The 26,766-nt window shown below is 42.7% G+C and overlaps 1 protein-coding gene and 1 long non-coding RNA gene across 6 annotated transcripts in view; one reads left to right on the plus strand and one right to left on the minus strand.

Annotated features, from left to right (window-relative positions):
- LOC121395376 overlaps positions 1 to 5,295 on the plus strand; it is a 31,841-nt gene extending 26,546 nt beyond the window's left edge. The window contains exons 1-4 of one of the 5 annotated variants that reach the window (XR_005962435.1): positions 846 to 911; positions 1,637 to 1,716; positions 2,451 to 2,581; positions 4,012 to 5,295. This is a non-coding gene — a long non-coding RNA (uncharacterized LOC121395376). Of the gene's footprint in view, positions 1 to 818; positions 1,717 to 2,450; positions 2,582 to 4,011 lie in introns of those variants that run through there. The other 4 variants (XR_005962434.1, XR_005962433.1, XR_005962437.1 and 1 more) reach the window with 4 other exon arrangements.
- Positions 5,296 to 12,558: 7,263 nt separating this feature from the next.
- Positions 12,559 to 24,421, minus strand: LOC121395373 (nucleolar RNA helicase 2-B-like). The gene is made up of 8 exons (XM_041568771.1): positions 24,318 to 24,421; positions 18,708 to 18,787; positions 17,479 to 17,657; positions 15,910 to 16,081; positions 15,135 to 15,280; positions 14,625 to 14,777; positions 13,189 to 13,233; positions 12,559 to 12,905 (listed from the first exon to the last, which is right to left on the minus strand). The coding sequence occupies exons 2-8, from the start codon at positions 18,760 to 18,762 to the stop codon at positions 12,621 to 12,623; spliced, it is 1,035 nt and encodes a 344-aa protein (XP_041424705.1). The 5' UTR covers positions 18,763 to 18,787; positions 24,318 to 24,421; the 3' UTR covers positions 12,559 to 12,620.
- Between the last annotated feature and the right edge of the window lie 2,345 nt (positions 24,422 to 26,766).

A 26,766-nucleotide genomic window follows, 5' to 3' on the forward strand; every position in this document is an offset into this window, starting at 1 on the left:
CTTAATGAAAAACGCCAAATTGCTGCTATTATTACGTTGTCCATGCCAAGTGTCCCAAACTCAGCACAATTACTCACTGGGTGACTGTGGTCAAAATTTAGGCAAAGTGGGCGGAGCCAATAACAGCCAAACAGATTTTACCTATTGACTTCAATGTAAAAGTTTCAAATACTACCATTCTCACAGTTTTAAAGCCAGAGGCCCCAAACTTGGTACAGGCCATGACTGGGTGACTGAGGTTAACATTCAGAACTGGGTGGAGCTTAAAACAGCCAATCAAATGTTACCTATTGCTAATCAATGTCAATATATAAGTTGCTGCCATTCTTTCACAGTTAATGGCAGGGACATCAAACTTGGCACAGTCGGTCACAGGGGGACTGGGATTCAAATTTTAAAAGTGGGTGGAGCCAAAAACAGCCAATCAGGTTTTTTGATTGATTTTAATGGTACAATTTGATCTGTGTACTCTCTATGCACCAGGGGCGACTGGCCCCAACACTTCTTGCGTTTCAAAGCCAACATCTTGTGGTTTCTTCAGAAACGACACCATCTAGTTACATATAATATACTTATACATATTAAATACTGATTTATTATTACACTTGGCTCTGCATCATATATATGGGGAGAATAATGTTTTATGCACATGGAACACAGTGTCTAGAATTAACAAATCAAATAGCAACATAGAAATGGAATTTCTTCTGGGACGCAAGTCTTTGGGGTCACTTTGTACAGAGCCGGCCATTTTTCAGCACAGATTCCTCTCTTCCTCTTTTCTGCCCTGTGTCACATGCTGCTGGTCACATGGCTCACAGGTCACATGGCTCACAGGTCACATGCGCAATGCAGGAAGTGTTTTCTGTGAGAAGTGATCAGAGGACTTGATGGGAGTTGTAAGGAGGCAGGTAGGGAAGTTACATGTCTGTGCTCTCCTACGTACCACTGACTTATAGCATTGGCTGGGGGCTGTTGCTCTCTATTGTACACATATGACTTGCATACAGTACAGGGTCTGTTACACACGTTACAAAGGGGATAGAACCATTGCAGACATGTAGTGGGGAAGCTCCACTGCATTGAAGTATCCAACATACCCAGTGTTATTTTATATTCTGCAGCTCCCTGTATTGTGTGTGTCCTGCTGTACGTTAGACAAAGATGTTGGTCTGGCTCCCGGGAACAGTGTGGGAATCGCTGGTCCCTGCTGTTTCTTGCCAGCCCCCCCCCCACATGGGTGTCTGGGGTTGACCCATAAGCCCTCAAAGAGCACATGACCAACACCTACTACTCTGCATTATGCCTTATTATATTAGTGAACCCTTGAAGTGCCCACAATAGTGTTACTGGCAATCAGCAGGCCTGGGTGCAGGATGTTCACTGACCAACCTCTGTGCCCCCTCTAAAGAATCTAAAGGACTCCCTAAAAATCCCCCCCCCCTGCCTGGGGGCTGGCAGTGATCTGCATCAATGAGCCCTGCTGATTCTGAGTTACTATGTATATTAAATACATTGTACAGTACAGACACTGTATTCCAGTAAATCACTTTTTTTACTTATTTTGTTTCAGTAACATGGATTTAAAGTTTATTTTTAAGATAATCATTCCTTTACTCCTATACTGAAAAAACAGCAATGGACTTGGGCCAAGTGGTTGCAGATATGGAAGAAAACCAAAGGCAGATAGCGAGGTTTTCTGAGAGAGATGCAAAGGTGGGAAGTCTGTGAACACTATAATAAATATATATGTGTGTGTTACAGCTGATACATTCATAAGGATTGATTTTCATAGGCCCACAACAGAACAGTAGCAAAGTGTGCCTTATACCGCAACAGGTTTGAAATAAAATAACTTCAAAATACTCATTTATGTTGAAAAAACAGTCTCCTTAATATGAAAATATATTGTTACCTGTGCATCTGTTTTGTGTTTGTGTTTTGAAAAAAACATCACACATGCACTGCAGAAAAATATGACTCATCATAAGTTGTCACATCTGTGCAGGGGACATGTTGGTGCTGTACTTTCTGGATATTCACACGGCAGCACAAGTGGGCAAAGTGGTAGCACAGTTAGATGTGTCAGGATAAATCATCTACTCATTTAATCTTCTGGCTTCTTATCCAAAGTAATTGTTTATAGATACAGCACACGCTGACCCAAAATGTATTTAGTGCCATGTCATTTAAGGGGTCATTTAAGGAAGCATAAGAGCACTAATGAAATCACTGCTGCTGAGAATACAGGTTTCTGTGCTCCATTTTGGATCACAAAGATTTCCTGCAAGTTATCTATGGACAGGTCAGGGTGGAGGGTGTCCTTGGCCTTTGTGTAAACACTTAATTAGGTGAAATACAGAATTGCTGTATAATGATATATAGGTGTTATCAGCAAAGTGTATTTCTGAACAAGATAAAGGTTTTTTTTATCTGTTTTTTTTACTTAGGGGCTCCTGGGTTGGTACATGGTTAAAAGTGGATTAGAAGAGAAACCCTGACTGCACATTTGGGTTCTGCAGTTGTTCTCTACTGTGCAAGTCTTTGGACTGGCTTATCTCTTCTGCTTCCCAGACATAAGGTAAATTAATTTATTATTTCATCATTTAAATCACAAACATTATTTAGTTACAAACAGTAATTTAGTTACACCATGTATAGTTAACAGAAACACGGCACCATTTTTTTTACAGTGCAAGACAAATAAAAAAAAATATATATAAAAGGTTAAAGGGATACTAGACATGGTTAACCTTGTCAACCCGTGTGTTAGATTGTTTCTGTTTCTTTGTGGTTTTTTTCCATTCTACACTAATGAATTTTTTAATTAAAAAAATTTATGTTTCTTGTCCTTTAAAGAGGTTATTTCAATATAGATGCTGTAATGATGATCTCATGCTATTGATCTGGTCTATTCATGACATCAGGCCAACTCTTCTTGTCTTCATAGTGATCCCCAGACCTTGGAGTTCATTCTGATGCAGAGTTTTCCAGCATAGCACAATAAATCCTCTTAGTTTAGTCATCTGTTTTTAATAATGCAACCCCACAGAAAATTGTCTAATTTACATGACAAGAAAATAGTGTACATAATAGTTTTGTAGGGGCCAGCCCGAAACCCACGGGTCAGAAGGGTTTGGAGAGGCTGCTGCATTAAATCTTCAGGTCGGGAGTAGGTTCAGGTTGAGCGGTTCCATCCTCTCTCCCCGCCTGTGACCTAGATGCCAGTTTCTGGCTCCTCCATTCATAGATTTGTGCCTGACCCACCTCCTTCTTGATGTCACTGCAAGGCAGGCATGGGTCTTTAAATGGAGGAGCCGGGTGTGGGTTGGATGAGGGTAGGTTAGGGTCAAGTGCGGGTCCTAAAAATCTGAACCCGCACATCACTAGTACACAGTGTCAGACTTGGCCAGTGGACCAATAACTGCTCCCCTCTGACCTCCCCTCCCAATCACCTCAGCAATGGAGTACAAGGTGCACAGGGAGGGGGTGGGCGGTGCGGCACAAGTATTCTTTGGAGGAATTGAACTTATGACTGGGCATAAACTCGAAAAAAATCGTATAATTCAGGAAAATTGATTATGGTTTTCGCTCCATTTTATTGAGTTTTTCTGCAATGCGATTAATTCTGGTTATTTTATTAAAAATATGAGAAAAATGTGGGTTTTAGTCAATAACCCCCTGAGTGTACAGAGATGTATCATATGTTTATGTTGATAGAGTGGAGTAGGTGGGATTCAGCATGAGTTATCTTGCTATTGACCCTCTAATGCACTGTAGGCTTAGCCATTTCTGTGGTTATTTGGATATACATTTTCTTACCTTTATTCAAGTAAGCTGTCACTGCAGCCTATCACAATTGGGCAATTGGGAGAAGAGGAGGCTGAGAGAAGGCTGATGTAACTGGAAAAAGTTGTCATACTGTGCTTATTAATTGCGTGAACACATTTTCTCTTCTTCAGTAAATGGGAGAACTGGACTGACATTTATTTCCACATTCTTTATCCATAGGTGCCTTTGTGGCTGGACTCGATGCTGGTCTTGTCTGCAATTCTTTTCCCAAGATGGGAGATCGATGGATCCCAGACGACCTACTTACATTCTCTCCAGCTTTTCAAAACTTTTTTGAATATGCTACAACTGTTCAATTTAATCACAGAATCCTTGTAAGTCAGTTTTACATGCAGGCACCAACTGTCTACTAGTGATCTTCTAGTGTGTTTTGGCCCAACATTTTCAAAGGTATCCTCATTGATTAATTTGGTACATGGCAATCTATAATGCTAAACATGCAGCAGTAGTAATGAGAAGGGCATAGATACCTTGGCTATAGAATGCTGTAGGTTTTGGGAATGTGACGTACTAGATAACACAACACCTAAAAGTAATAAATAATAATAATATAAATAATAATCTGGGCAGTTAATTCTGCAGATGTCCAGGGTTTAATATATTTTTAATATATGATTAAACTGTGATAAAAAGTTGCAAATACAGGTTAAATTGTTTGTCATGCTTTTTGAATTGTATTTTCTTCTTTTGTATATGATGTTTAGCATCTTGTATCTAAGCTTTTAGCCATGGATTTAGCAATGTGTAAAAAGCATACAAATGTAACTGATGTATAATTATATATTTATTTTATGCAGGGGATTAGTTCCGTGGCTGCCATCACTGGATTGTACTATTTTTCCATTGACTTTCTCTCCCACAACGAGCTGAACTGGCATTAAACTCCTTAATTGCTGTGGCATATTTACAGGTATATAGTTCACAGTATCAATTCTTCAGTTGCAGTAAGCAGGGTAGTAGGGCCAGGGGCTTTCTGCCACGAGGCAAGGTGAATACCTTGCCTCAGACGGCAGCTCCCCTGCAAAAAGCCGCTCCTGGTAACTTTTAAGAGCCGAATTTCCGGTTATTAAACCAGAAATTCGGCTTTTCTATCACAGAGAACGATATTTCGCACTCTGCGCTAGCAATGTGCCCCTCACCGCACCTCCCATCAGAGATCTTAAGGAAGCTTGGGGGCCGCATTGCGAACGCCACCTCAGGCGGCGTTGATGCCTGAAACGCACCTGAGTAGGGCCAACCTTCTTGAAACAATTAAAGGGGTTGTTTACCTTTTAAATTTTGAGATTGGTATGTTGAGACAATTTGCCGTTGGTTTTTATTTTTTATTTAGCTTTTTATTCAGCAGCTCTCCAGTTTATAATTTTAATAAATCTCAGTCACCTGTAACTAACTTTTATACATTACAAAATACAAATATATATATAAATTAGACTATTACATGCATTCTCCTTCAGCTTGTCTTTATTATTTTCTATCACAGATCCAGTACTGCATTGAGACTATCTATTGTTATACACAAGTGATGATGTGTATGTGCACATAGGCAAATATATGTAAGCAGATCTTCAGACGTTATTTTCTGGAATATATAGTTCCAACAATCAGTGCAAAAAAAATCAGAAGCAGCATCTCTGACTGTAAACGAAAAGCTTTCCAGCAGGGCATTCTTCTTTATGTTTTGTATATTTTTTTTGTATGTCTTTATATTAAAAAAATGGTAGAAAAGATTTTAAATCTTGGTTATTTCTTTAGTTAAGAGAAGCAGTCATACATATTAAATAAAAAAGTGTAGACTGTGAACTTACAAGAAATCATTTTATACAGGTATAGGATCGTTTATCTGGTAACCCATTATCCAGAAAGTTCTGCATTGATAAAATAATTCCAATTTAAATAAACAGTACCTTGTATTTGATCCCAACTAAGATATAATTAACCCTTATTGGAGGCAAAACAATCCTATTGGGTTTATTTAAAGGAAACAATGAAAGTGTTGTAAAGCAACTAACATATAATGCTTATATATAATAATATAATGCATATTACTGCACAAATTCACTAACGAACGCTGGCGTAGTTTCGCTAGTTTTACTTTGCATCCTTACGCCAGGCGAATTTTCGCTAGCGACGTAACTACGCAAATTCACTAACTTGCGCAGTGTACTGAACGCTACCTTTTACGCTAGACTTCCTTCGCCACCTCAGACCTGGCGAAGTGCAATAGAGTAGATAGGGATTGTTTAAAAAAAAGTCACATTTTTTTCTAAGTCCCAAAAAACGCTGGCGTGTTTGCTACATGATGGGTCATAGGCTGAAAAAGATCGAAATTTTTTTTGGGGCTCCCCTCCTTCCCCCCTACATTTCCTGACTCATGGCAACTTACCTAGACAGTGGGCACATGTGTAGGGCAAAATAAAATTTTTATTTGCTGATTTGAAGGTTTTCTAGGCATTTGTAGTGCTGATACGTGTTCCTCCATTGAAATTTGAATTTCGCGCCTTATGCAAATTAGCCTTCGCTAGCGTAACTTCGCTTTACATAGCGAATCAACGCTAGCGCAACTTCGCAACCTTACGCTACCCCTGTTCGCAACTTCGGATTTTAGTGAATTTGCGGAGCGCTGGCGAAACTACGCCTGGCGAAGTGCGGCGAAGTTGCGCCTGGCGCAACTTCGCATCTTAGTGAATTTGCCCCAATGCGTTTGCTACAGAACGACTACTATAGTTTATATAAACAAGCTGCTGTGTAGCCATGGGGCAGTCATTCAAGCTAGAGAAAAGGCCCAAGTTACATAGCACATAACCGATAAGCCGTGCCCAATACAATGGTATTTTTATCTGTTATCTGCTATGTAACCTATGTCTTTTCTCTTTTTTCCAGCTTGAATGGCTGCCCCCATGGCTTTTATACAAGTCACATAAGTCCGATAAATTTAAGTAGGTGGTAGTGATGTGTGGGCCGACCCGAAGCCCGCGGGTCGGGCGGGTTCGGGCTGACCCCTGGCCCCTTCTCCTGCTCTCCCCGCCCGCGACCTAGTACTGAATTTATAGACTTCCGCCTGCCCTGTCCCTTTTGTGACGTCACTGCGGGGCGGGCGCGGGTCTATAAATAAAGGGGAGCAGCGGGCCCGGGTCGGATGCCGGTAGGGAGCGTGCGGGTTAGGGTCGAGAAATTCTCGACCCGCAAATCACTAGTAGGTGGTACATTATTCATTATAATGAATACATTTCCCTGAATCACTTTTTGGGGGCTAGATGCCTGAAAACATGTTTATTCTACTTTTTTCAGCTACTTTTTAACTAGCCTGCCCTGCGTGACGTGCAGTGAATGAGGGAAAAGGAAGAAGGGAGAGTGAGACTTGAGCCAGTGGATGGGAGGGAGAGTGAGAGGAAACAGTGCGTACTGACGTAGAAATGCACCGTTTATAAGGATAAAATGTACAGTTTGAAACAATAGGGAAATGACTAATCTGTAGATTATATATATTTAAATGACTTCAGAGCCAGGCTGGTTGCCTCACAAAATAAAAATGGATGCAGTCGTTCTACAGCTGCTGCACTAAGCATGGCCTCACTGAAAGCTGTAATCAGTGTGAGAGGCCTTTAACCCCAGTATAACGGGATTTTTTGATACTCACCGTTAAATCCGTTCTCTGTAGTCGATAGAGGGACACAGGGTCTAATGGGGTTAAGCTCCACCCTCTAGGAGGCAGGACACTAAGTTTGTACCAAAGAGACTGCTGAAAAAAGGGATTCATGAAAAATTTACAGATCTGATAATTCAGGAAAACCTTTCCTATGGACCAAAAAATTGTCAACTTTCACTCAGGATCGGGAAGCCGTGTCCCCCTATCGACTACAGAGAAACAGAAAAAAATCCTGTTTTCTCTGTCGTCTCAGGGGGACACAGGGACTCATGCGGACTTAACAAAGCAGTCCCAGAACAGCAGGGCGGGAGCGAATTGGAATTCAGACACGTTACTGCACCACAGAGTGCAGTACCTTACGGCCAAAAGAGGCCTCAGCAGAGGAAAACGCGTTGAGGCTGTAGAATTTTGTAAATGTATGCACAGAGGACCAGGTGGCTGCTCTGCAGATCTGATCCAAAGAAACAGAGTTACACCATGCCCTGGATGATCCCACGAACCTTGTGGAATGTGCTCTAATCTTCTCTGGTGGCAAATTTCCCTTGGATAGGTAGGCTTGAGAGATTGTCTCTCTTATCCACTGTGCAATGGACGTCTTAGATGCTGCCATGCCTCATCGGGGTCCAGTAGGCACCACCTCCTTGTCTGTTTATGTATGTGACTGTGGTGGAATTGTCGCTCTGTACTCGGACCAACTTGGCTTGAAGATGGCGAGACCAGTGGTGGAGAGGTAGGCTTACTGCCCGAAGCTCTAGTATGTTTATTGATATACATGCTGGTTTGTCACATGGGGACTTGTTGTGGAACTTGTTGCTTTTCCACGATGGGACGACCCTTTTCACTTGTCTTTGAACGAAAGTGGGAACGCTGGGGAGAATTATTTTGTCTTGTAAAGCGTCCACCTTGGGGACGAAAAACTTTCCTCGTCTTGTTCAATCGTGGATCTACTTTTGTTTTGAGGAAGAAATGTGCTCTTTCCCCCTGTAGCTTGCAAGATTATCTTTTCTAGCTCCTCGACAAACAGACGTTGCCCCTTGAAGGGTAGTGAGATTAGGGATTTTTTGGAACTGAGATTGTCTGTCCAGTTCTTTAGCTATAGTGTTCTGTGGGCTGCCACCGAAAGGGCTGACGTGCAGGCTGTGATCTGCACAATGTCTAGAGTGGCATCACACAAGTATGCTGATGCTTCCGCAATGGATTGTACTGATGACATGAGATCCGCTATGGGTACTCCTTGTATATCCTTGATCAGGCATTCAGACCATGCCTGTATTGCTCTGGCTACCCAGGCCGAACAGATTGAGTATGTTGCTCTCAGAAAACCTTCAAGTCGTCTGTCACTTGGGTCCTTGAAGGCTGCGGCATCTGTGACCGGCAGGGCTGTGGATGTAGACAGTCTGGACACTGGAGCATCGACTGTAGGAGGCAACGACCATTTATCCACTGTGTCTTTGGGGAAAGGATAGGACTTTAAAAATGTTCGTGTGGCCTGAAACTTTCGTTCAGGGTAACTCCACTCCTCTTGTATGATGTTGAGCAATTGTTCATGTAAGGGAAAGCATACAGAGGACTTGTGTTGTCATTTAAACAGGCTTGTAGATGAAGACTGTTGCTCCGCAGTTTGCGTGATCTTTAGTACCTCCATCACTCCCTTGATAATATTGTCAATGTCATGTTGCACAACTCTGACCTTAGAATCATCCTCAGGTTCTTCTTCTGCTCCTGAAGAAAAGTCTGATGGGGGAAGTTCGCCCTCACAGTGAAAATCTTCCCCTCCCACTGAAGAGACATCAGAGGGGGTATGACCGTCTGTGTCACCCTTGGGGCTGGCTGGTCTTTTGCGCTTCGTGCTGGACCTTTGGCCTAACTTGGCTAAGGCTCGGCCTAAATTGTCTGCAATGGAAGGGAGGCTCTAGTGAAGCTAATGATTGTGAGAGCTGGATTGCCCATAGGGGAGTTGGTGGTTCTGTGGAGGTGCCCGCTACTGCATCCTGATCGATGCTGTCTTGATGGGATTCCCTGAAGGAAACGTCATGGGAGGGGTAGCCCCTTGAGAGGGTATAAGCCCCTGCCCCTTAGAACAAGATCTGCAGATAGGCTTTCCCTGGCCCCCTGGAATTTTAGAATGGCAGACTTTGCAAGAAAAATGTTACTTGCGCTGCGGGTGCTCCTCCCCCCTGCTCTGGGGAAAAGTCCCCCTGACTTACCTTCTGCCATGCTACTACCCTGCTGCAGTGTCTTAGGAACCTGCTGAGGGATTATGTGTGGCCCGGATGGATAATGCAGATGAGGTTGCCTGTTCCCTCAATGCCTGTATTCGTGGAGCAGGTTGTGGCTGAAAGGCTTTATTATCCCTTCGCTAGCTCAGAGAAATGAAGCGAGAGAGACTGTGCTGCCTGAAACTTCCCCCGTGCCACTGCGGCGTGGTGAAGGAATATGGCGCCTGTGACGTGAGCGCAACCTCTAGATTTGCGCCAGAGGATGCGTTCCATTGAATGCGCAGAGGGTTTAAGTCGCTTCAGGGAGCCCCCGTCTTCCCACCCAAGTGATGATGATGCTCCTGGCAGCGGATAAGGCAGGAAAAGTAGTACAAGCTGCCACTTGAATCTAAGCTCCTGCCCCGAAAGGTGACTATCCTAGGGGGATTGGTCAAGTGAGCATGGCAGGAAGAGAGCACCCTGGGCCTCTGTGAGTGTGCAGTAGTACTCACGTATGATTTTTCACTGGTGGGACTGTCTGCCACCCCTATGGTCAGTGGGCAGGATTTGTTCCTTCGAAGGGGGTCCTTACTCTGAAGCGTACAGGTATTCCTGGCCCTGGAGTACCCCATTTTCAATCTTCTTGTGGCAGGGGCACAAGGTGTGTCCCTCCTCTTAGTAAGCAGGACACTTAAAAACTGAGGGATTATAGTAGTGTGGGGTTAAACCGGAGTCTCGGACATGCCCCCTTACAAATCAGTTGTGTGTCCTGGAGTGGAGCTTAACCCCAAGAGTCCCTATGTCCCCCTGAGACGACAGAGAAATAGAAACACTGGGAGCTGCTCCTGCCACAGCTGAGAATCTACAGGTTGCTGTTCCCTCTTAGACGGCCCCTCTTCGCTCATATGGTCCATCATATCTCTCTTCTCAAGTATAACAACCCCAACTTGGCTAGTCTTTCTTTTTAAAGGAGACTTTCCATAATCTTTACTGGCTTAGTTGGCCTTCTTCAGACTCTGTTTAATTCAATAAAATCCCATTTGAGACCAAAACTGCACAGCATATTCAAGCTTTACAAGTACTGAAGTGGAAGAACAACTCTCCTCCGTGAATTTATACCTTTTTAATACTGCTCAAAACCTTGTCTGCCCTAGCAGCTGCTGACTCGCATTGCTTTCTACAGTCAAGTCTGATAGGTACACCCAGGTCCTTCTCCATTATTGATTTGCCTAATGCAGCACAATTAAGCATATTTTTTTACATACCAGATGCCTTACCTTACATTTATCTAATTTGCAATTTAGCTGCTAAGATTGCCAGTTTACCCTGTTGCAAGGATGTCGCATTCTGAATTGAATTAACTGGGTTGCTTAGTTTTGTGTTATTTAAGTGTTTAAAGGGCATGTAAAAAAATAAAATCCCATTTTTACTTTCTTTAATGAAAAAGAAACCTATCTCCATTATACTTTTAATTTAAAAAATGTGTACCGTTTTTATAAGGAACCTGACTGTATGCAGTGAAATTCTCCCTTTATTTACTGCTGTGGATAGGAATTGTCAGATGTCCCTAAATGCTCTACAGGGAAACAATTATACTTATGATCAGCAGGGGGAACCCCCGCCTTACTTCCCAACCATGCAGAATTCAAGCAGCTTTGTCTTTCTTGTTTGCTGACTGTGTAGAGCAGTGATCCTCGTGAGCAATCTCCAACCCCTTGGATGTTACTCCCAGTGGCCTCAAAGCAGGTGCTTAAATTTGAATTCCTGGCTTGGAGGCAAGATTTGGTTGCATAACAAAACAGATTTATTGCCAAACAGAGCCTGCTGTAGGCTGCCAGTGGGAGACCGGAGAAGTGGCGCATGCGCAGTTGGAGCAATTTACTGGTTTGCGACAACTGCATGCACCGAAATGGACAGAAATTACAGAAATGCCAGAAAAAGACACGACCTAGAAGATGGCTGCGGTGAAGTCCGATGCCTGAATCTGCACCGAGGGGTAAGTATAAAATTAGGGGCATTAACCGGGGGGGTTGGCTAAACTGTTGAATTCTCTTTTAAGGAGGGGCACATGGGACATAACTGTTCAGTGAGTTTTCAATTGATCCTTAGCATTCAGCTCAGATTCAAAAGCAACAGTTATGACCTATGTGGTCCCCTCAAATCACTGCCTAGTAACCAATCAGTGGAAACCAAGAGCTGAAGTAATGTTCTGTTAGACAGTCACTCCAGCCTTTATACATTACATATTCGGCTAACTACATTAGAAACATGTAGTACTGAGAAATTCCTTTAAACGTAGCAAATAAAACCTTGTGCGTTGTGGCTAAAGCTGGCCATAGATGCAAAGATCCGATCGTACGAATCATCGTACGATCGGACTTTCCCATCTCCCGACCCGCCACTAACCATTCAGATCAAAGTCTTACCAGTCAGATTAGTTAAAGAACAGATCAGTAATGTTCTGCCCCTGACAGCAATCGTACGATATCTATGTCCAACCGAAGCTAGTGACAGTCTCCCACTGAAAATCGTACGATCGGCAATACACGCAGAGATATTATCGCCAGCCGACAGAAATTTTCTAACCTGTCTGATCGACCAAACAACCGATCTCCGCCGGACGAAAAATGACGGGACTCTCCACACACGGTTCGAAAATCGTACGAATCCTCGATTCGTACGATCAGATCTTTGCGTCTATGGCCAGCTTTAATTTGGAGGGTGTCTTACGTTGCTGCTGCTAAAAGGTAGGAGCAATGTGATTCTGCTGTCAGCTAACAGTGATTCTTACTATGCAGTTGCAGGTAAAAAGAAGGGGGGAGTCCATATGGTCCTATACTCAAAGTAATTGAAACAAAGACATTTTAAACAGATAGATTTTAATAGGGGCTAAGTACACAGTTTTATATTGCATATAATATGTCTTAAGTTACTTTAAGAAGGAATATATATGAACATGGCGGTGTATTAAAAAAGTTGGGATGTTTGGAGCCACTAACGGCCCCTTCTAAATCCTCCACTTCTGCCTTGTCGTCTTCCTCCTCCTCCTCTGCCCGATGAATTTCTGGAATTATTTCTTCTGTCAAAAGGTCTCCTCCCTCTTCCTCCAAAACTTCTGTTCCTCCATCAAAGCTTTTCTCAGATTCTTGAATTGCGGGTAATTCAATTGTGATTGTAAATTGCCACCGCCTTGTATCTGACCAGCTCTCCTGTTAAAAATAATGCTATCTTGTTACATAAGTCTCAATGAGATGGGGAACATTTCGTTCAGTGCCACTTAAAATCAAGTGCGCGAGAAACTTTATTAAAGGCTTGTCATTCTGCCCAGCTCAGTGGTCCCCAAACTGCAGGTCCGTAAACAGGGGATGGGGGGGTAGTCTGAAAGCAAGTTAGGGTACGTCTGGCCAGTGTATAACCTTCAAATGAAAAAACAAAAAAGCCCCACAACTAACTTTATGCTGCTACTAATCCATTAATACAGATGAAACTTACCTGCATTGACAGCAAGTTTTCAGAACGGACATCAAAACACACACCCTGAAGAAAAAAAAAAAATCATGTTTCAATTAAAAGATAAATATAGTAGCACTTTTCTGTATGTATTACATAACTTGAGGGGGTTAAAGAAATATTACTACTGACTGAATATTTGCACTGGAGTCTAAAAGTATTTATTGGCCTAGGTTCCTAAAATACATCAAAATGTGTGTTTTCTTTCTGTTCATATATTTGAAGGAGAACTAAACCCTAAAAATGAATGTGGCTAAAAATGCCATATTTTATATACAGAACTTATTGCACCAGCCTAAAGTTTCAACTTCTCAATAGCAGCAATGACCCAGGACTTTAAACCTTTCACAGTGGGTCACCGTCTTGGTAAGTATCTGTGATACTCACAAGCTCAGTGGGCTCTGAGCAGCTGTTGAGAAGCTGAGCTTAGGGGTCGTTACTAATTATCAAGCAGAAAATGAGGTTGGCCTGTAATATAAGCGGATGCTATAGGGCTGATTATTAAATTCTCATGCTAATTGCACTGGTTCCTGTGCTGCCATGTCGTGATTATCTGTATTAATTACTAATCAGCCTTATTTTGTTTATATTCTATGTGTACTATATAATATGAGTGGGTCCCTAAGCTCAGTAAGTGACAGCAGCACAGAGCATGGGCAGTGAATCAGTAGAAAAGAAGATGGGGAGCTACTGGGGCACAATATAAGGCTGCATACAAATGTCACAATATAAGGCTGATTAGTCATTAATAAAGATAATTACTACATGGCAGCACATAATCCAGTGCAACTAGCATCAAAATTTAATAATTAGCCCTGTAGCATCATCTTATATTACAGGACAACTTCATTTTCTGCTTGATAATTTGTTACAACCCCTAAACTTAGGGGTTAGAAAGGATTAGGGGTTCTTACAGTTAGAAAGGATTAGGCTTTACGTTTGGTGCAGAGTACAATACTACAAGGTCAACTTCTGGGATATCTAGTCCACGAGCTGCTACATTGGTCGCAATAAGAACTTCAAATGTTCCCTGCCTGAAACCCTTCAAGACAACTTCCCTTTCCTTCTGCTGGAGATCCCCATGTAATGGTTTGGCAGACTGCAAGCAGATTTTTAAATAAAGTTATTTTATGGAATTTACCAGAACAGCTCCAGTAAAACAGTTCTACAGGAATGAAAAAGACCTATATTCTACTTAAAGGATAAGGAAAGGTATAATAACCGAGGGGTGACAATTTGTTAGGCACTTTCTAGTGATTACAGTGGCTTACCAGAGACCAAGGCCAGTGCAGTTTTCAGCAGACATGAGCACCGTCCTGGGGTTTTGGGTAAGCGATATATATTACACCTATACGACTAATGCTCTGACCTGGCTCATATATTACACATATACATACAAATACAACTATTATTCTGACCTGTTTTAATGAGCCACAGTTTGTGGATAATTCGTGAGCTTGTAATTTTGAATCACAAAAGATAATAGTTTTTCCGTGGCTTCCACTGTACACCTGAACTATATCTCCAAGGACTGCTGCCTTCTGGGATCTGTTGCACTCAATGGCCAAATGCTTTAAGTGAAAGGGGGGAAAAAAAGAAATGATTAAATACAATTAATGTGAATGCTTTGGGAACAAATATATATCTATAATAATAGAAATCTATTTGGGTTAATAAAGACCCAAAGAGCAAACTGAAACCTAAAATTAAAGTGTTGTGCAAAGAGAATTACAGTTGTAGCAATTCCATTTTTCCTGGAATGCTGACAATTGCATTTTCAGGACAAAGTTTTGAAAAAACAATCCACAAGCAGCCACAAGGAAATCTGACTAACTGACAAAGCTCGGCCAAATATATTCTTTAGTTAAAGCAATTTTACAGCTGTATTTGCGCCACTTATATGGGGCAAATGTTAAAAGGCCACTGACCTCAACAGTGATGGCAGCCTTCTGACTTCTATGTCCAACTAAGTCAACTTTTTCATATTGTTGTCTCATATATTTTTTAGCCACGTTGTACATCCAGTCTGGACATGTTGCAGAGAACAGGAGAGTCTGGGGATTTTCTTCAGGATCTTCAAAAAAAGTAAAATTAAAACATATAAGTAGACTGTTGTACTATAATAAAGTATAAACATCAATTTTTTTTCCTCAAGTGGCCCCATAGGTTAATGCTGGTTCTCAGCAGGCCACGAATTAGCAGATCCACTGGCCTATACTGGCTCCTGTGTCTCCACAGAAAGGCACTGTTGGCCTGGGTGCAGAAGCAAAGAGTGGATTTTGGTGCAAAAAATGTATACTCACGTTTCCATGCCAAAATCGACTTTATGTGTGCACCGACGATGACACAGTGACTACTGATGCAGACACAGGAGCCATCAGATTGGCTCACTCAGTCTGCATTCATCTGCAGGCCAAGAATCAGCTTGTGGCCATAAGGGCAGGACTCCACGGACAATTCCGCTGCGCAAAAACGCAGGTGTCACATCGGACACGCATCGTGTCGGAATCGTCTGTGGAGTCCTGCCCTTAGATGCTTTTCAACAGCCTGAAGGTAAATTTGCAGAATTACTTTCAGGTCCACAAGCTCTTACTGACCAATCAGAGAGCTATGTAATTAATTAAATTAACTCAACAAATGAATTTAGTCAATAAACTATCTCTTCTTGCCACAAAAGCATTAAAAGTAAGATCTGAAACATACCAGGTTTGTAGCGAACTGATAATATTTCCTCAACTTGTTCGGAGAAGCCCATATCAAACATCATGTCAACTTCATCGAGTACCACGTGCTTTAAAACTGTAAGGTCCAAGCGGTAGTTTTGGACAAGATCTCTTATGCGGCCAGGGGTTCCAACTAAGAAGTCAATTCCATCCTTAAGGGCAAAAACTACAATTGAAAAAAAAATGTCTCAAGATCCAGATTCTTTGGGAAACTAAACAGTATTTAGATATATATTATATAGATATATAATACACAAAAGCTATGACTATCTTTTAAATTGTAAACGGTGAGTTCTGATGTCACCAGTTATAAAAGGTGGGTTCTGTCGTCATTTCTGTCACAGAACTCACTAAAATTTGTGTATTATAATAAAGTATCCCCAGTTGCAAAATATGAGGATATTAGAAGTTTACCTCGGAGTTCCATGACCTGTATAAAAACACTCGGCCTTATGTTTTTATATGGTCATGAAACTCCTCGGTAACTTATAATATCCTTATAATTTAACAGAGGGGGTACTTTATTCACTATATAACAAACATTGCTGGATAGATAGATAGTTTTAAAGCAAATGTTAAAAAGTAGGCTCCAATGTTATACAACATACCAAGACTTAAGTCAGTTGTCCTCTTAACAGTTAAGGTCTTTTTATTTTAACAGAATTATTAAAATAGCATGGGGTAGGTTGGCAAAGCCAAATGGGACCACTGGTATTCACCAATTATTTTTGGATACCACAAACTGTTCAATATGGTTCCAGCTAAATGTTATTTCTGAATATTAAAGTCAAGCCTTAAACTATATGGAATATTAAGAGATAACCAAGTAAATGTAGCATTCTGTGATGCAAGTCAAAGAGAGCCTGAATTTGACATGAAACCAATCATGTAAAAGCCTGGTGTTCCTCTGTAAAAACAGGCAACCTTCAGCTTTTTAGTCATGCTGCAGAGTTCATTTGTTATCTGAATAGCTAGCTCTCTGGTGAGAGTAAGGATTATTACCTAGGGGAAAGAAGCAAGTCATTTTTTTATTTTTTTTTAAATAGAATACATAATATTATGGATATCTTATCGTTGCTAGATGTCTACAAATTGACGTCTCTTGCCTAACATGGAAAATACAATGCTCTTAAAATTTACAAAATGCCTTTTTTGAATTAAAAGTGGGCCCATTACAAGTATCCCCCAATAGAAATTCACTTTGGACAGGTGACAAGTTGCCTCCACCATTTGTATGTTAACAGATCTTAAGATCTCCTCATTTCTACATTCTGTTCCTGGACTGTAGTACTCTTGCTATTTAAGAAAGGAGCCAGGTCAAATTCAGAAATTTTATATTCATGGGTCTTTAAGGCAAGAGCAATCAATTTAAAGTTCTGGACTGAAGCAAACCCAGAATCTAAGGTTTCCTAAATTAATACTTTTGCAACTCTTACAGTTCCTATGTACAAATTAAAAAGTTGTGCATATATACAAAATATTGTATGGAATTATTTGGGATGAAGGAAAGGTATACTGTATACACAGGAAAGCCCTCTGAAACTCTTACCGTAGGTGCCCGTCCTCTAGCCAACGGCTGCTGGTCTTCACTTAGCCGCTCCACTAATGGAATACCAAACGAGAATGTTTTCCCTGTGCCTGTACGGGCCTGGACCACAACATCTTTGCCACTGTAAACAGTGTGGAATGTTTTGGATTGAATTGGAAACAGATAGGTCACGCCTTTAGCTGTACAAATCATATGATAGAAACAGTGCAGAGTGTTATTTGCATTTATTTTTTATAAAGATTTTATTTATTTGTAATTTTAACAAGAAGAAAATAGAGTGAGTGAAAGAAGAGAAAGAGAGAAGAGATTGGACGTTGTTACAGAGTACATCATTCCATATAAATACATTTACATCACATTTTTATGCCTGGGCTAATACCCAAGTGCCCCAGATCGCATCAAACTTCTTAGGGCATCCTCTTGTGATATAGATTAACGTTTGCTTTGTAAGAGAGTCATTAATTAACTGCTTCCAGAGGTCAAGGGGGGAGCGGACATCGACTTCCACTGTAGTAAGATCGCTTTTTTGGCATAATATAACAATTGTAAATAGCATAGTCTAATTTTAGCACAATCCGATAAAACTGTCTTCTTATCCTTACACTGATGGGTTGCAAAAAAATCATATAGTTCCAACAAATCGTCCCAACAGTCAGACAGGTTGAAAATTTTTTTTTTGTTGATGAAAATCGGTTAGCAGGCAATATATGTTAGATCTTGTAGCCTCTGCAAAGTCTCCTCACATATCGTTTACCATGAATGGATAAATCGTTCATTTAAATAATCATTAAGCCAACAATATAACTGGCAGGACGGCCACACTGGCCAGCTTTATTATATGAAGTTCCTACCAATGTATATTATTGTCTCTTATCTTGAAGGTTGTCTGAGTGTATTTGAATGATCTCCTCCTGTATTATCGAGATCTAGTTTAGATTGCATTCAAGGTCTGAACACTGCAGTAATATCAATATTACATTATATAATACTTTTTACTGCACTTGGTATTGCTTAGAGCGCTGTATAAGGCTGTTAAGTAGAGCTTAAGATCTTTCAGGGACTTGGCCAAGGTCATAAAGAAACAGCATCCCTGAGCCAGAAAGCAGAGTTGGATATAAGTGAAGCATTACTCTTCTGTAAAAAAAATATCATCAACTGCCAGATAACATTCTCATACAGCTGGAGATATGAATATATCAATATGATTAACTCAAATGTTTATTACCTACCGTTTGGTTCTTTCCTGCTCAGTAAGTGTCTGTTCTTCAGAGAAGAAATGTTCATCAGGATCAATTGCCGGTTTACCAATCTATAACAAACACAAAGGAGCAATTTGTTAACCATCTGTGGACTAAGCAATGAGGTTTCAATAAACATTTCTCTGTCGTCTTTAGGGGGACACAGGGACCGATGGGGTTAAGCTCCATCCTCCAGGAGGCAGGACACTTGAAGTAATTAAAGTGGGCGTGCCAGGTTAGGCTTAACCCCACACACTGTACTCAGACTTCAGTTTTTTAAGTGTCCTGCTACCTGGAGGATGGACATCTCTACCTCTAAGAGAAATCTACGGTCAGTCTGTGACTGACACCAGGGGTGACACCTAAGGCAGGATTACCTGACTTCTATGGTTAGCCCCCTACGCGAGGACATCCACCGGGGTCACAACTCTAGCCTGTGGGCTATACAGACCACCCAGACGTATGCCTGTCCTAATTCTAGCACAGAGGGTCTGGCCGGTGTGAGGGGGGGGTAAGTGACTACATATATATATTATATAATATATGTTCACTATGTCTGCTGGACTCTGCATGACTTTGTCTCCGTTGACCCCTTCAACTACCCCCCCCGCCGCCCCCTCCTCTTGCCGTTCACCTCACAGACTGCGCCATACTCTGCTCTCCCTTAGTAGTGTGGGTGGAGGAGGGATAGGAGGAACACAGCGAGGGAACGTCTATGCGTTCCAGCATTCTCAAATGGCGGCTGTCTTCTTCCTCGGCGGGCTGTTTTTACACGCGCGCGCCGAGTGGAACGCATGTGCGTTCCAGCGGCCATCTTGGATTTTTTCCCGCGGCTCAGCAGCACTGCACAGCACAGCGTTTTTGTCTGGTGACGGCACAGGTTGGCTACCCCACACCCTCTACATAGGAAGGCAGAAGGTAGGCCAGGGGGGCTATTCAGCAGGGCGGGGGGGACGAGTCCCCACAGCACAGGTGAATTTTTTTGTGTGTGCCAAGTGTCAACAAAAATTTCAGGGGGCACAGGGTGAGTCGCGTTGCAGAACTTGCACCATGGGGCAGGGGGCAGCTATGGTCTCTGGGGCCCCTCCAGAAACACAAGCTGAAGATACAGTGCAAGGCACTTCTCAGGAATTCTCTCATGGGCCAGCAACAGACCCACTCCCTCCATTATGGGCAGTACAGTTGTCACAGTCACTGGCTTCACTTCAGGGACTGCCAGCCATTGCTGATAATTTAGGAAAGGAGCTGGCTAAATTTCACCACAAATCCGGTGGTAAACGCAAACGTCCTGATGACGAAAAAGCGGATCCTGTTATTCACAATTTTTCTGAGGATTCCTCTGTGGAACAAGGTTCTTCCCAGTCAGAAGGGGAAATACCGGCATCTATTGCTTCGTCTGATGATGAGCAAGAAGAACAGGATGAGGCAAGGGAAAAGGATAGCCTTCATGATGTTGAGGTATTATTAAAGGGGTACTCGATGTACTTAACATTTCACCGAAGTCGAAAACAGGGGAGACAAAATCTCTTTTCAAAAGACAGCATAAATCTACAGTCTGTTTTCCTGAACATGATCAGTTACTGGGGATCATTCAAGAGGAGTGGGATGCTCCTGAAAGGAAGTTTCAAGCTACCAAGAAATTCACAAAGTCCTATCCCTTTCCTAAAGAGCTTATTGATAGGTGGTCTAACCCCCCGGTGGTCGACGCACCAGTGTCAAGACTTTCTAAATCTACCGTGCTGCCAGTCACTGACGCAGCGGCATTCAAGGACCCATCTAACAAAAGACTAGAAGGTTTTTTAAGGGCCATATATTCCTCAGCAGGATCTACACTGCGGCCCTGTTTGGCCTTAGCATGGGTCTCAAGAGCCATTCAGGCTTGGTCCGAGTCACTAGTCAAGGACATTCAAGGTGGTGTTCCCCGAACTGATCTTCTGTCCTCTGCACAAGCAATTGCGGAAGCATCAAGCTATCTTTGTGATACCCTCCTTGGATGCCTCACAGCTTACCTCACGTACTTCGGCTCTGTCCATAGCAGCACGCAGAACGCTGTGGCTGAAGAATTGGTCAGCGGACATTAGTTCCAAGAAGTCCAACGATTATTTGGCGAGGAACTCGAGAAGATTATTTCACAAGCGACGGGTGGTAAAAGCACCTTCCTTCCACAAGCCAGAAGTAGGGCATCATCAGCCAACAGACGGGGCAAATTTTTTCGTGGCCGGTTCACGCGGCGGGGTAGTCCGCCACAAAGATCCCACTTTCGCTCCAAAACCAGCGACAAGAACCGCCCCTCCTCCATTAGACGACAGATAGAATAACCAAGAAAAAAAAAAAAAACCTCTGATCTTGTAGGCAATAATGACTAATATATGATGCTGGTTTCATTTTGGTCTAAATTATTAATGTTATCTTTACAAATGGCCCCTTTATTGGAGCTCCCTATAGATCTGTTATGGTCTCGGTCTGTGTTTCAAATGAGGAGTTGGCACTTCTAAAGGTCCCTGCCAGAAGAACAGAAGAAGGGGATAGCCAATTGCAGCCCTGCAGTCACATGGGCAGGGCCTGGGTTTCAGGTGCCTTTCAGGTCAGCTGAGCTGCTGAAGTAGGAGCAGGAAGTAGGAGAGATTTATTTATTTTATTTATTTCCTGTTATTTATATCATGCCATTTCCACATTGCTTTACATAGATACAGCATTCTCATCAGTCCCTGTCCCTAAGGAGCTTACAATCTAAGGTCCCTATCACATTCACACACACACTGTGGTCAATTTAGTTAGAAGTCAATTAACCTGCCTGCGGGAGGACACTGGAGTACCCCACGGAAACCCATGAAAACGCAGAAAGAACATGCAAACTCCTGGTAGAATTAACTCCTTGGCTGGGATTTAACTCAGGACCTCAGTGCTGCAAGGCAGAAGTGTAATTCACTGAGCCACAGCGAAGGTCTAGTTGCACATTTATACTTAGAGGAATATAGTGCAATGGTACATTCTTGCTTCTTATAAAATATGTCCACTGCTCAGCAACAGCACCACCTACTGGTTCATTCTTGTAACTGTACAGTCAGACAGAGACGCTCAGAAGGAAAAGTGTTCAGATGTTACTCTGCTCAGGAAAGACATGGTCATCTGAGGCTTCTCATCTCTTTCCTGAGCAAAGTAACATCAGAACAGTTCTCCATTTTCCTTATGAACCTAAAAAAAAGAGCAGAGTGCAGATCTGTCTCTCTGAACATAAGCCAGCCCTGACTGATACGCAAAGCTTCCAACAGAGACTGTCTGAAGAGAAATCCCTGCCTCTAACCAATGTGTTTGTTAGCGAAAGGGGTAAATGCCTTCCGCTTAAGAACATAACGTTGTCCACATTTCAGTTATCCTTATAGATTCATTAAGGATTAAGTATTAATGAATTTCCAGCCAGTTTAAGGATAGTGATTCAGATCTTACCTGAAACTCACAAGAGGCAGCAGAATAAAAATAAAACCATACCCTCTTTCCTCAGTGGCAAACAGAAAATGTCTGCATGAGTTGGGAAAATTTTTTTCCAAACCCATAATTAACCCTAAAGACCTTTCAAGCTACCCCCAGTCTATGAATATCACCTGAAGAGCTCTGTCCCCACCCCACATCTGGTGGCAAGAAAAGCATTACTGTGATAAAGAAGAAGAGGTTCCAGCCATGTTTTACACTTATCCTAATTACCTCCTTCATATATTGATAGTATAAGGATTCAGCAGACTCCAAGTATCTCTGTGCCACTCTTATTTCACCCCTGTTAGCCCACAGATTGTTCTGGAAAACAAAATATAATGTTAAAAACAGGGCTTTTGTCGCCTTATCTGCAGCTGATTTCACATATACATGGATACAAGATATTCCAATAGTAAGCAAATATTGTTTGCACTATGTTGTTAAATAAGTACTAAAAGTGCAGAAACATTTAACTTAACAACAAATTCTTAACTGAAATGTTAATCACAGTGAGATTTTTATTCCAAAGCACCGAAATTCAAAATTTTTTTTTATGCGATATTGATTTATGCTGGGGAAAAGAAACTGCTGTATATATAAGTATACAATCCTCTCACTGCAGCAATAACAGCTTTAAATGGTTAGTTTATCTTTAAATAAGCTTTTGATGTGCTACAGAACAGCCTATTACTGGCAAGTTTTCAAATGGTCATTTATTTTAATAGTTTGTTTGCCCTCCTCGTCTGCCTCTTTCCAATTTTCAATCTGCAATTGATTTTCATTTTTGTTATTATTTTGAGTTATTTAGCTTTTTTTCAGCAGCTCCTCAGTTTCCATCTGGTTGCTATGGCCCAAATTACCCTAGTAACCATGCATTGATTTGAATAAGAGACTGGAATATGAATAGGAGAGCGTCTGAACAGAAAGGTGAGTAATAAAAAGTAGCAATAACAATACATTTGTAGCCTTTCAGAGCATTTGTTTTTAGACAGGGTCAGTGACCCCCGTTTGAGAGCTGGATAGTCAGAAGAAATTGGCAAATAATTCCAAAATTCTAAAAAAATAAATAATTAAGACCAGTTGAAAAGTTGCTTAGAATTAGTCAATCTGTAGCATACTAACATTTATCTTAAAGGATACCCTTTAAGGAGCAGTTAAGTCCAGGGTTCCCTTTCTGGGTTTTGCTACCAGTGCACCAGTTTCTAGGGATGTAGCGAACTGTTCGCCGGCGAACTAGTTCGCGCGAACTTCGACTGTTCGCGTCCGCCGCAAGTTCGCGAACGTCGCGCGACGTTCGCCAATAGGCGTTCGCGTCAAAATCGTTCGACCATTCGACCATTCGATCGCTAAAATCGAACGATTTTCGTTCGATTCGAACGAAAATCGTTCGACCGAACGATTAAAATCCTTCGATCGTTCGAATCGAACGATTTTCGGATGTTCGAAGTTCGCGAACAGTTCGCGAACTGTTCGCATTTTTTGCCGGTGTTCGCGAACGGCGTTCGCGAACACATACTCGGCGGTTCGCTACATCCCTACCAGTTTCTAGACGCACACAAAATATTAATATACTGTAACTTGTATATAAAACATGTATAGTGACAAATATTTGGAAAGATAAAGGGAAGTTGCAGAGTGGTGTCCAAAGAAAGGCAGACAGGGCCAGAACTAGGGGTAGGGAGAAGAGGCACGTGACTAGGACGCAAAGCTTGGGGGCGCCAGGCACGTACCTCACAAGCAGCCTACCCCTTGACGCAGGCCCGTCCACGCTAGTTTGCGCATGCACGAGCACACACTTGCGTCCCCGTGTGCGCAGGGGGCGGGGCCGGCACTGGACGCAGGACAATCTCAAGAGCACACAAATAAAAAAATAAAAAAAACCTGTATCTTGCCTCACACAGACTAAACCACTACAGTTTCTGGCTGGGGGTGCACTTGGAAGCTTGATGTTATGAATAGGCAAGGAATCTAAATGTTTTGTGGTGAAAGTAGAGGCGGCTGTGGGAGAGTGAAGTATAACAGACGCACAATATATACACATAGGAATATGGCCAGGTAGAGGGTAGATACAGGGATGTGATGACACCGAAGAAAACCCTACAGCATCCAGTGAAATACATGGCCACACACCTGAGCCTGAGTATACACAGACACGCCCTCCTCTGACAGTCGGCGTCGCTCCATGATCCGCCCGCTTTTAACCAGATGTTCCTCCCCAGCGGACGACTCCTCGGTCTCCGTGTGATTCAGGCCGAGCCGGAACTCTATGACCGCCAGGTGGGCTGCCAGCAGGCGCTGCCGCTCTCCCCTATCCTACCCCAGCTCCCCGGCCCATCGCTGCGCTCCTCTTTCCCCTCTGCCTCGCTCTTGTCTTCCTGCGGGCACAGCAACACCCGCACCTCTCGCAGCAACTCCCGCGCTCGGTACTTGGATCTGTAGGGTTCGTTTTCCGGGTCGTTCATGGATTCCACATCTGATAAGGTGATGGCCCGCTGGTATGTCTCACACAGCCGCGAATTACAGCGGAGGGATCGCTTTTTGCAGTAATCACATCACTCGCTTTACGGCAAAGAGCATCCTCTACTGACTTGTGCTGCAGTTATGAGGCCTTTATTCTCTGTGGGCAAGGTTGCCAGGTTTATATTTCAAAACCAGCCAAAGACTATAAAAAACTAGCCAAAAAGTAGCCAAAAGCCACTTTAAAAGTAGCCCAAAAGTAGCCCAATTCATACACTGCCAATTCCATTTCCCGTACCTTATACAGGTAACACATTGTGGGGTTTCTTAGTCAAGCAGATTTCTCCAGCAGCAATAATTAATCCAGCACTGAGAAATGGGAGCCGGCATCACTCGAACTGTGATGTCACCTTAATTTGCATTAAAAAATTGGCCGGTTTTAAAAGTCCAAACCCGCAGCAACTTCCAAAACTGCCCAAATCCGTACCTTGGCGGGTATGGACTTTTAAAACCTGCCAATTATCTTTAAAAATAGCCCAATTCGGCTATGAACCCGCTAATCTGGCAACCCTGATGATGGCACAGAGCAGTCAATTTGATATATTATAACAGAGGTGGAAAGTTTAAAGCATAACATACATTTAATATCTATCAGGGAAACAACAATGGATGGAGTCGGTCCTGAATTTGCTAGGAGGGGAGAGAGAAATGATAAAATGCATTTCAATGTCTGCCAGGAGTTACAGAGGTCCTTAAAGTTATAGTTATTACGCCTAGTTATTCCACTTCATGAAAGCCAATACAAATGTGAACTTAACGGTTACATTTCACTGCGCTGGCTGGTAAGAATAATGTGACAGAATAAAGAGAAGGCTGCTATATTTCCCCCTATCCCATTAACAGAATTTCTGTGCTTTTTTACTAATACCACAACCTAAACCTTTCCAGCTGTGCCATGAAGAGCAGCCTAGCACAATGCAGAGAGCTGCTTCCCAAGCACGTACTAAAGAGACGTGAGGCAGTGCAACACAAGAGGCGGCAGGAGCAGTTAGTGTAGCCAGAGAAAGGTGCTAGTATTACTTACAGACTCCACTAGCCTACACTGAGCGGAATTTCAGGCATCTATGTCCTGCGACCTCCTGTTCTGTTCCACACAGTCCAGCCAGCGAAGCCTCGGGGAGGGGGCGTGCTGTAAGGCAGCAGAGCAGCAGTCTCTCTCATTTCTGTAGTCTAGTCTCTGCAAAATTGGGCAGGTTTGAAAGTCCAAACCCGCAAGCACCTATCAAAACTAGCCCAAAACTAGCCATTGGCGGGTTTGGACTTTTAAAACCAGCCACTACATTTTAAAAATAGCCCAATTTGGCGGTAAACCTGCCAACCCGGCAACCCTGCAGCACTAGAGACTTGCGTCCCGCCCCTTTTACTTTGCATCTCATTGGCCCGCAGCAGCCGGAGGAGGAGCTTGTCACTGGGCTGCATTAATAAGTAATAAAGAGATGACTGTCCGTACAGTGCAGGGGTGTCCAAACTTTTTGCAACGAGGGCCACATTTGGTGAGGTGAAAATGTGTGGGGGCCGACCATTCTAATTGTTCCATTATCTGGGGGCACAAAAGAATGGGAGGCCCCAAAATGGACAGGGCAACTCTAATGTACAATAGTTTCAGCTTATACTTGAGGGGATAATAATTATTTACCACACAAATCAGCCCTGACAAGCTTCCTGCATGTGCACCAGAACGAGAACATAACACTGTCCCTAACCATAATGCTCAGATGCCAATGCCCCTAACGCAAAGCAGATGGTAGATGCTTTACCACTCCCAGCAGTGTGTGTGTATATGTATGTCCAGGCTACTTGCTGGACTGGACCTTCCCCTTTCTCTCCACGTCTCTGTACTGTCCTTTCAGAGTTGCTAACAATCTAATTTTGATTGCACAGATTGCATTGCTCTGTCTGTGGATGTCATACATAGGGATGTAGCGAACTGTTCGCCGGCGAACTAGTTTGCGCGAACTTCGACTGTTCGCGTCCGCCGAATGTTCGCGAACGTCGCGCGACGTTCGCCAATAGGAGTTCGTGTTCGATTCGAACAAAAATCGTTCGACCATTCGATTCCTTC

Source organism: Xenopus laevis, chromosome 7L (genome assembly GCF_017654675.1).
Source record: "Xenopus laevis strain J_2021 chromosome 7L, Xenopus_laevis_v10.1, whole genome shotgun sequence".
Lineage (NCBI taxonomy): Eukaryota > Metazoa > Chordata > Amphibia > Anura > Pipidae > Xenopus > Xenopus laevis.

Coding starts and splice junctions, on each gene's coding strand:
- LOC121395373 (XM_041568771.1), bottom strand. CDS start 18,762: ATGAACATTTCTTCTCTGAAGAACAGACACTTACTGAGCAGGAAAGAA. Junction 17,658..18,707: donor GAGCAGGAAAGAACCAAACG/GTAGGTAATAAA, acceptor TGATTTGTACAG/CTAAAGGCGTGACCTATCTG. Junction 15,281..15,909: donor ATCAGTTCGCTACAAACCTG/GTATGTTTCAGA, acceptor CTTTTTTTGAAG/ATCCTGAAGAAAATCCCCAG.